Below are 11,017 nucleotides of genomic sequence, written 5' to 3' on the forward strand. Positions count from 1 at the left end.
GATTCAAGAATACTAGGTGTTTTTCATGCTCCAGGAAGAAGGTCCCTGCCACTGATGATCTCATGACCAGAGGAAAGGAAGGTGCTATGTAGACCTTCTATATAAAAGCACAGATTGGAACCATGCTGAGAGCCCAGCTTTGTTATAGCCAACACATACATTTGTGATGATTTATGTGGGGAAATAGGATACACTCAGAAAAAATCTGGCACATATTTTTCATGACTTCAAAATCTCAAAAAGGAAACTGAAGGACCACATTCCTTGGTGATTCTTTTTTCTTTTTTTTGGTCATGTTTTTCATGTTGATAAAAAGGTAAAATGTAGAATGTAGTTAACTTTAATCAAGTAGATAAAGGATGCAAACTAGAGGTGGGGTGAGGCTGTGCATGATTCCATCTATGTAAATCAGTCAAGGATTTACACTGGAACTGCAAAACTTGATTCCATTGGAAAAGTGTGAGTAGACTCTGTGGGCATCAGGCAAGCAGAGCTCCACCATGAGAGGGGCTCAGGCATCAGGCTGCAGCTCTGGGCAAGAACCCTGTGAGGCACAGCCAGATTTGGGTCTCCAACTCAACCCTTGATTCCAGAACTGCAGCTGTCTCTTACAGAGAAGACTATCCTGCCACTTCTATTTGTATGACCTTGTAACCCTAAGAAGGCATTTTTAAAAAGCAAATAGGCAATAAAGAAATGATACTTCTATGTAAGTAGTGCACATGCAGTAGTGAGTTTTGTGATCATTATACATTGCTTTGTATGTGATTTGCTTTTAAGTTGTTGAAAATGAGAATCTGATATATAAGAGAATTTGACTTACCAGATTTGCAGTTTTGATTATAACATTTAGGAGGAATTAATGAATTAATTTTGTAGTCAATGTTTGGATGCTCAGGAGAACCTCATTCACTGAATTTATCAGTTTAATTCTCAGGAGGTTGAAATGCTTTAAGATAATTTGTATGCTAAATTTAGAAGTTTTGATTTATTATTTTTACAAGAGCTAAGTAAGTCCTGAGAAAGATTTTGTTTCTTCTATTTGTAAGTCTTCCTGTTAGAGATTTGAAGATTTTAAGAAAGCTAGACGTGTCCAATTTGTGAGTATAGTTTGAAATGCTTAGAGGAATTTAATCAAGTTTATAAATATTGTTTACATTTTTAAAGATTATTTGATTTGTTAAGCTTATTAAAAAATTGTGACTAATCGAAAATATGTAAGATTGATTTGATTGTTTGAAAAGGTGTTCAAATATTTAGTTGGAAATATTCTATCTCGTGTTTAAAAATTAATTGAGCTATAGTCAAAAGACAAAGGAAAATGAATGTTTAACACTTTAACACATACAAACTAGATTTATAAAAAACTTCCATGATTTATAAGACATACACAAAGGCTAAAATACACTGTGACTTCAGCAAATTGAATATCAGTTAAAACTCACACAGGTATAAGAGTATTTTTCAATGAACATAGTCTCATTCAGATATTAAACAAATGATGCTCTCTCCATGTAAGGATGGTGACTTTGGGACATAAAGGATTGGAAATGAATGTTTTGGGGATGGAATAAAAGAGAACATTTGGGATTTCTGGACCACAATATGCAATATCCAAATGACCGACTACTGGTAGACTGGGTGTATATTTCCAAAGATAGAAATAATGCTGAAAAGCATTTAGCAAGAGATTTGCTGACCCAGTCAGGACAGTTTTAAACTACAGTCTTTAGGAGGAAGAATATAAATGTTTTACCTTGTAGCCATTGTACTTAATGTAGAAGGAATCCAGGAGGAGGCTGAGACAGGAATGGACATGTATAATGGATATGATTGTGATACTACAGAGCATAATATTAATTACTATTAACTGATATTTTAGTGGTTGTCAGGCAGTAAGCTAGGGGTTTTTCAAATCTTTCCTCTCTCTCCTTCCAATAGTATTCTACAAGGTAAGTTTCATCATATCTATTTTATCAGTTGAGGAAACTGGAGGCCCAGATGGTGCCTATGTTCCCACAGCTAGTAAGTGGTAGAACCAGCACCGGAACCCATAGCCTGGGCTCTTTCCTATACTCCATTCTACTGCCTAAGGCTAGGAGTAAGGTTTTTAAAGGGCATGCTCATACAAAGGACATGAAAGGCACTCAACATGGAATCCCAAATATTAAACATAGTGATAAAGCTGAATTGGAAATTAGATTAAGGATTACACAAGAGAAGGGCAGGGGATCAGGCCCAAGGCTGCTTAGACAAATTTCCTTGCGCAGTTCATATGCTGTATTAAAACTCATGCTTATGAGTATGTCTCAAGACCATCACTAAAGCACTTCTTCACCCTTGGTGCTCCTCATCCAGAGAGCCTCATATTTCCCCTTTCACTGAGGTGGAATTGAAGACTATGAAGGCGGTAAGAGGAAAGTTTGGGGCAATGTAAGCCAGTTCCCCAGTCTGTCTCACATAAATAGGACCTCACATCCACCACTGCACACTGTTATTTTCCCGTGTCTATGGCATTTTAACACGGTATGAACAATCATACAACTACTGTGGATGCAGGACTTGGAGGGCTGGGTGGAGGGTAAGTTTCTGCTAGTTTCACCTCAGGAAGGACAAATAAAGGGGAGAGTGCACTTCTTGCTGCTAGTGAGGGGTGTTAGACAAAAATCCAGGGGGTTCACAGCAGTTAGGCCAGAAAAGGGCTCATAAAATGGAGGAGGTGCTTAATATTGTCATCTCTCTGAGTTTCCAGTATGCCTGGGTAGACTGGAGGTATGATGGAAATGATAAGCACCTCCTCCAATAGGAAGTAGTTTTCTGGGGCACAATACCTGTTGCAGGTGGCAGGGTGTGGGTCAGGTATCCTGTGGGGTTCAATCAACTGGAGTGTGGAAGAGGTAAGTGTGAATTAGAAGCCATGGTTATTCTAGAACAGGGGGTTCTGAATCAAAAGCATTCTATTTTGTAACAAGCTTTTATGGTAGGCAGAAATTTGGCCCAGTTTTTCTTTTGCATCAAGGGACAGCATCATAGGTGTGCTTTAGGGTCTGCTTGAGGCATTGGGTCTGGTTTTCAAATTTTGGCTGATGTGTGCAGAAGAGAAGCATGGTTAGTTTGCTCACAATGCACACATTTTAATGAGTACCTATTCCGTGCCAGACACTTGGATAAGTGCTGGGAACAGGAAACCCAACAAGGGGTCCCTGTTTTCATGGAGCTTGCAGTCTAGTGAGCAGGGAGGTGTGGGAGAGATCAACAAGGTACAGTCACTTACAACACCATGGGATAAATGCTGTGGAAATATAAGGATGCCTCAGCTAGACTTGCAGGTCAAGGGAAGCTTTTAGTATAAGCAGTGAGCTAAGTCAAAGAGGACAACAAGGTCACTAGGGAGGATGCCAGTCCTACAGCAGGTGGTGCTAGACAGGGTGATGGTAGTAAGGTAACTCAGTATTAGTCATCTCCTTTTAAGAGGACCATTAACAAATGAAAATAACCAGTGGAGATGAATGCGGATGGCAAGTTTGAGGAACCAGGGACAGTTAACCAGAGGGCAGATGCTTCAAGATAAATATAAGCTTAATATCTTATCCTTATACTTACTGGGAAGTCTGCTACAGGGAAGAGGCCTGAGACCAGTAGGAACAGTCCAAAATCAAAAAGGCAGATTTCATTTCAAGAAAAGGAAGAATTTTGTGATGATTTAATAATTTATTGAATTTAACAAATGGGAAAAGTGGAGTAGAATATTTAGCCAAGTTTGGTACTCTTACAATGGCCCTGTTTGGAAAGTTGTGGGGTTGAATTTTTATTTGGGTGGAAAATTGTCAGAAAGGCCTGTAATATTTTCTCTTGTGTGATAGAACTCTTACATTGCTTTTCTGTCTCCAATGACCGTTTTCCTTAAATGAAATATCATCCAAAAGCCACCCAGAGCATGAGCATGTAGGCAGATGTCTAAGGCACATTAAAGCAAATTGCATGGGTCTCCAAGCTGTGAAGGGTGGAGAGTGGGGGGACAATGCTAAAAGAAATTGTTTATAATCACTCTTGCAAGGTCAAAATAGAAACCTCATTGGCATCATAAGGATTAAATGAGATAACGGATCGGAGGGAACATAAATAAAAGCTCTCATTATCAATTTTGTTAACATAAAATCTCCTTTCTAGTTTCCAAATGGTGAATATTAATAAATTATTATGAGTCTTCCCAACCAGGGTTCTTGAAGTTGATTAAAAAACAAAACTCCACGTTCATTTCCCTGTGCCTTGCTGCCCCTCATCCTCTTTGTCTTTTTCCTCCTCTTCTTTTCATCCTGTTCCATTCTGTCTCCTCTTTCTCTTTTCTCTCCCCTTCCCTCCTCTCTCCCTTATTGCCCTCTCTCTCCTTCTCCTTCTTCTTTTACCAGGAAGTCTTTCCCAAATCCCCAAGCGTAGTTCTCTGCTCTAACTCTGCTCCCTCTGCATGGCATTGATTGCAGTAGATTATATGCTGTTAGTGACCTTGTTAATCTCCAAATGACTGAGAGCACAATGGTAAAGGCAATGTCTTACTGTCTCAGAATATGGCACACAGTAAGTGCTCGATAGTGATTTGACGGATGGATGGATGAGGAAAAAGGCCATTCCCTTCATTGCCATCTAATTTTATTTCCTCTTACCATTCTGTCTCTTTGATCCCTGGCTTGTCATTTTCTAACCTCTATTCTCAAGTTTCTTGTCAGGCATTCCAACTAATCATTATATTTTCACATCAAGTTCAACATATTCTCATTTCCTTCCAGGCAACTCCTCAACTCATCCCTTGATTCAATTGTGAATTCACTTCAGTTGAATCAGTCTGTCATTGACCCAAAGCACTTTGCAACATTTGACTTCCATGCTTCTGTCATACAACTTCTACCTGAAAGTTCATTTCTTTCCTTTTCTTTCATCAGCTTCTTTAAAAATTTTATCTACTCTTCAAGGCCCAACTCAATTGCCCTGTTTTGAGGTCTTCCTTGATCATTTATCACTGCTGGGCAGGATGTCCCTCCTCTTGTCTCCTGTAGTATATATCTGTATAACCCATGTGAAACATTTTACTTAATACTTTATATTTTAGTTACCTCTGAATCAGTCTTATATGCCCACATATGTAGCCTTTTGAGGGAAGAAACAAGGCTGTGAGTTAAGAAACATCACCTTACTTTGACGGCATCAACACTTGATAGACTGAATATCTTTGTCTAAGTTTGATATGTTTCTGTCTCATGATCCTCATTCTAATTCAGCAACAATAATAGTAACAATGTCTTGTGCTTGTACCATGTGCTTTTATGTTGAGAATTATTCTTTATTAGTGTCCAATTGAAACTATGACTTCTGCCAGTTTTTAAAAAAGTAACACCCTTGACCATTCAGGACACTGCAGGCTCCCAGGAGTAGGGAGAAAATGTGGCGAGTGTAATGGGGTAGCTCCAGAGAGGAGGTGGGCATTGAACCTCTCTAGGAAAGGTCCTGAAATCTAAATGACCCGTCTAAGACATAACGAACTCCATTTTGATCCACATCAATGCTGACATTGGAAAAGACAGGGCCAGTTGTGGCCAATGGGCTTCTAGTGAATGGCCACTCATAGCATCACGGCAGTGAATGGTAATGGGTTTCCAGGGCCATCTGAATTAGTGCAAAGGATCCTGGAATTTAATTCCCCCTCTAGGTGGAGTGAGGAAGACTGCTTTGAGATAAACCATGCGATTCCAGTACAGCCAAAAAGGTAAAGTTCAAGGACAGACTGCAGATCTAATAAAGACTGGGAAAGCAGGATATTTAAATTGGTAGCTAAATATGGCTGGGACAGAATGGGTAGACACCAGAGTTCAGAACAAAGCTTTTGTGATTTATGCATGTTTTTATTCTAGTTTCCTCTTTTACTTTATCAGGTCTCTCAGAGAACTCAATTCCTCTTTTGCCCTCAATCATTACTCTCTCTGGGCAAGTATATTTTTTGGTCTCAGGGAGACCATCCCCATTTGGAGTCTGAGTGAGCAACCATTACCTTTCATTTTCTGAAATTATACTTGCCTCTACCAGGTAGAGAAGCAGTGACAGCAGGGCAGTGCTTGCCTAAGCCTCCCTGTTGCTCCCGTTGCTATGTGCATGGTTTCAAATCAGGTTACCTGTAGCCCATTCCCCAGCTCCCTGCAGGGCTTGGGGATTGCCTCCCTTCCCCTGCTCCCTTCTTAGATTCTGTTCCACAGTGCTTGCCAGAACATCACAATAGAACCAGTAACTGTCACCAACTCCTGAAAACGGGGCTGAGGGGAATGAGGGCATTGAGGGGGGAGTCATCACCTCTCTGTGTCCTTCATCTTCAAATTTCATGAAACATCATATATACCTTTTAGTTTTACAATTGTAAAGAATTTTTAAATTCCAAGTTAGAGAAATTATAGAGTTTCAATAGCTAAAATCCCTGGTATTTGTTTTGGAGTTTAGATAGAGGTAAACCTGATGTTATTTACCTATATTTGTCTCAAAAATGTTTTTAGATTCTAGGTAACCACGGGCTTCAAAAAATAAATTTTTTTCTGAATGAGATATCTCTTCCCTCCCCTCCCCTCCTCTCCCGACCCTTTCCCACCTCCCGCTTTTCTTCCCTTTCCTCCCTTCTTCTCTCTTCCCTCCCCTTCCCTCCCCCTCCCTTTTTTCCCTTCCCTTGTCTCCTCTCTCTTTCTGCCCCCACTGCACCATTTCCAAGAAAAATCTGCCGCTGAAGTTTTTTCTCTGCATACATTTTGGTTCTAATAGGAGATTTGGCAAAGTTTACCGAGATAGTTTGACCCAACTATTCCTTTAAAAATCCTTTAAAATGAGGATATAGCTTTTTTAAAATTCATTTTATTTGATGTAGTAATTCTACTTATTGGGATCTATCCTAAGAAAATAATCAAGAAGGCAAAACAAAATGATCATATGTAAATATTTTTAGGTATTAATTATAATAGCAAAAATCTAGAAATCACCTAACTATACAATAGGTGAGAAATGACTACATAAATAATAATAACATATTCACATAATGGAATAATATGAAGCTATTAATATTACATTTCTGAAAACCTTCGAATAACACAGGGAGGTGTTATTGATGTCTTTTATTAATACCAATGGAAAAATGTAGGTTATAAAATTATATAGAAAGTGTAATAGTCATAAAAGAGAAATTCAAATGTTAGCAGGTGCTGCTTTTGGTAGATTAAGGGGGATTGGATTTTTGTGCTCTTCTTATTTCCCAAGTCCTCTGCAGTGAACAGGTTTAGTTTTACAATCAGGAAAACCACATTGCTGTTAGTTTTAAAGACTTGATTCAAAGGTTGTCTGCTAAAAATTCAAGGAATATACAAACAGCTAATTTAACCTTTCTTCTAAGTCTGCATTTCCATGCTGGAGAAAGGAGAGATAACTTACAGGCAGAGAACTTAAAGTCTCCTTTCTTTCTAACACATTCTTGGGAGAGAATGGATGACTACACATGCAGGAAATACATTCATCGGAGGGCCTGAGGGGATGAGTTTATAGTGTGCTCACCAGGCTGAGCAAGGAAAAACAGAAGGAGCACTTGGCAGACGTGGAGACAGAGACCTGAAGTCTCATCCCTAATTCTACCTTGAACTCTAATCTTGAGCATGCCATTGATAACCTCCCTGGGCTGTATTTGTATGTTGGAAACACGGTGACATTCCCTGATGCTGTCATTTCCTAGAGCTCTGGCACCCGAGACCTTTTGATCTGACTGAGCAGGTATCACAGAGGGTCAGGGCTCTGAGATAGTTACCTAGAGAAAAACAACAATGGAGTTGAAATCTGGCTCTCTGCCCAATTCACTGTGAATACGCTGACTCTGATGCCCACCCCTAAACTTCTAAGTTCCAGAGGAAACATCAGGGCTGCAGAACATGTTTTCTGTGTAAGCCAAAAAGAGAGAGCTGTCTGCTGGTGCTCCATCAGCTACTGAATGCTCCAGCTCACACTGACTGGCAGGTATTCCTTGGTCAAGTCCCCAGTGCAGTGAAAAAAAATGAAAAAAGAAAAAACCCAAAAATCTTCTCCTCTAATTTAGGGAGCATCATGAGAGCTTGTGTAAGGCTGAAATGGCATCAGGTTTCACTACCCTGATATTCTCTTATATATCATGCTATCGACTTCTTTAAGTTTAAGGAAACTGTCGTGAGATTAAAGGAGCATGTCAATGCAGAAAGATTTACAGGTGTACTTCACTATCAGCAAATCGAATACTTGAAAATCAGTGTAGCACATAAGATAAATTTGCAAAATAATTCATTTCACTACCACTTTGAATAATTGGTTTACCATCTGCATTTAAAATCTAAACTGATTTTCCACAATTTGCTTTGCACACAGCATAGTAAGCACATAAGAGCTGCTTTACACACAATATAGTAAGCACAAGAGAGATGAATATGGAACTAATAAATCAGCATTTGGACACCACTGCAAAGGGTGGAAAAGAAGATTTCCCTGATTTTAAAAGTGTTCATTAACTATGGAAGCTGAAAAAGACTTCAAATAAATTGCAAGTTATAAACAGTCTTTATGCAAAGAGGGTTAGTGGTTTGGAAATATTTTTGAAGTTTCCTCCTAGCTCTTTGGGTTTCTTGCATTCAGTTATTTCAGGTAGAACATCAAAAGAATCCATTTTTAAATCACAGTGGTAGATGTTTTAAACATACTTTCACATCCCGGGTAAACATTTAACCCCTGTGCACACATAGACATACACACTGGAGATCTAAGATACTCACAAAAGAGATAATACCAGTAGACCTGTGCTTCAATAATCAGTTTTCCAGCCTGCTGCCTGAAGAGCCATTCATTCCAGAATACCAGCCCCATTGTTTGAAAATGCCAACGTTTTCACTTTCAATCAGCTTCGGAAACCCTAACCTGTTGGTTGCAGGAAAGGAAGACCTCTGGAATGCCTTTGCCAAACATGTTTCTCTGTGAATAGGGACAAGCCAAACACATAAATTTTACATTGCAGGAGAAATTTAGAAAACCTTTTGGGTAAGCTCCCTGGATCTCTACCTGTGGAATTCCTAGCATCAGAGTAAACTGAATTAGAATTCTGAGTGTCTTATGATACTGATGAAATGCTCTTTCACATCCAAAAAAAAAAAAAAAAAAAAAAAAAGACAAAACGGAGAGTTGCAGTAGGAGCAGAAAGTCCCAGAATCTTCTAGGTGTACTTAAAACATGAAAGCAACAAGAGACTGTCTGATAGAATAAAAAGGCTGGAGGAATTTTCAAAGCCCCATCCAGGGTCTAGTCCTTTGACCAAGCCCTAGGTATTGTCTAAGGGTAAAGGGGAGAAGGAACATATGGAAAGGAGCAAAGCAGAAGTTGAAAGTGTCAGGAAGATGAGTGGAGAAGAGATGAAGAAAGGAGAGTTAAATGAAGAAAAGGGTGTGTGTTGAAAGGAAGGGAGATTAGTGATGGGTAAAAAAGAGGAGAAAAAAGTTGAACTAGATAAGATGAAGTTCCCTATCAACAACAGACTCAGTTGACTATCAGTTAAAAAAACCCCTCAGAACACAGGTTCTGAGGCTGGACCCATAATCCAGCCCCAAACCTCATAGCAATGCCACGGTCCTCTATGAGCACTTTCTTGCCTTTTCACAAAGGCTAACCTCACCTATCAAAGGCCACAGCCGTCATGGAGTAGATACTGGCGAAGACAGCAGCGATGGGAAAGAAGTTGTGGAACTTGCAGTAGAACAGGCCGTAGTACCATTCGTTGTGGACAGCATAGGTGAAGTTCACCACTGTATTGAATGCAGCCATGGAGGCCTCTGCGAAGGCCAGGTTCACCAGGAAATAGTTGGTCACTGTCCTCATTCTTTTGTGGGCTAAGATGATCCACATCACTACTACGTTGCCCACTACAGAAGTCACCACGATGACCGTGTAGGCAGCTGCCCAAAGGACAATTTGCCAGGCTGGTTGCACGAACTGATTGGGTTCCGAGATGTTAGTGGAGATGTTTGGGGAGAGGTCTGAGTCCACCGGGAGGACGTTATCCATTTCGAAGCTAGGCGGTAAAGCCCTGCTATCTGTACACACCACCCCCTCTGCAGCTGAGTCCTGTAGCTGGCGCCTAGTCCTGTTTAAGCCAGACAGAAGGGTGGAAGGCTCTTTCTGGGCAGCACTCTTTTCGAAAGCTGAACTGGCGCTCAGAATATAAACGCTTCTGAATGCACTGCCTGCCTGGCCGCGGTGGCTCTGAATTCCTCCACTTTCAAGCCTCAGGAGGCATTTGAGTTCAGAAATCTGGAGACAGCATCTTTCTTGAATTAAACTGAAGAAGGGAAAGAAATTCCACCAGTCACCGTTCTAGGAACCAAGAGACCCCCGCCTTTATGCACCTGCTGCTGCCTGCAACTCCTATTTCCCCTTCTTGCTCCGGGAAAGGCAAAGTCCTGTGCTGCGTGAGGATTTAGGAGCGCAATGGGGGCCCATTGCAGCGCGACCTGTAAAAGTTCTGAGTTTATGGCCAGGATTCTGGAGCTCCGTGTCCAGCTGGAGATTTTTTCCTTCGCTTCTGCTGCCGCTGCCACCTCCTGCAGTTTCGCGGGCACCTCTCCATTCGGGTTGCTCAGCTCGGGAGTTAGCTGCGCACGAGGCTTTTATAACCCGCTGCAGAGACGTCACCGGGAAGGGGCAGTACCTGGGGCTGCGTACTCCCCAGTCCCGGTGCGCAGCGCGGCAGCTGCGCCAGCTGTTGGCAGCTGTCTCACTCCGCCGCAGCTACCACGCCTTTTGCTGCTTGCTACTTGCCGTGGGAGCCTGCGAGCCGGGAGCCCCACGCGCTCCGCGAGGGGGCAGTAGGCGGCCTGGAAGTAACTGAGACAGATGCAGTCCGCAGCTGGAATCGCGGTCGCCCTAGGGGTGTTGGAGGGGAAGGAAGGATTTGGGAAACAGCTGGAGCGGGCTTCCAGGGAGGGAAGCCCAGAGC

General features: G+C 41.3%; 1 protein-coding gene across 1 annotated transcript in view; it reads right to left on the reverse strand.

Annotated features, from left to right (window-relative positions):
- Positions 1 to 10,664, reverse strand: part of TACR1 (tachykinin receptor 1) — a 147,889-nt gene extending 137,225 nt beyond the window's left edge. The window contains exon 1 of the mRNA XM_012452131.2: positions 9,698 to 10,664. Within this exon, the coding sequence (XP_012307554.1) occupies positions 9,698 to 10,086 (389 nt within the window). The 5' untranslated portion in view covers positions 10,087 to 10,664. The remainder of the gene's footprint in view (positions 1 to 9,697) is intronic.
- Between the last annotated feature and the right edge of the window lie 353 nt (positions 10,665 to 11,017).

This window comes from Aotus nancymaae, unplaced genomic scaffold (assembly GCF_030222135.1).
Source record: "Aotus nancymaae isolate 86718 unplaced genomic scaffold, 86718_ANA_hifiasm-v0.15.2.pri h1tg000017l, whole genome shotgun sequence".
Classification (NCBI taxonomy): domain Eukaryota; kingdom Metazoa; phylum Chordata; class Mammalia; order Primates; family Aotidae; genus Aotus; species Aotus nancymaae.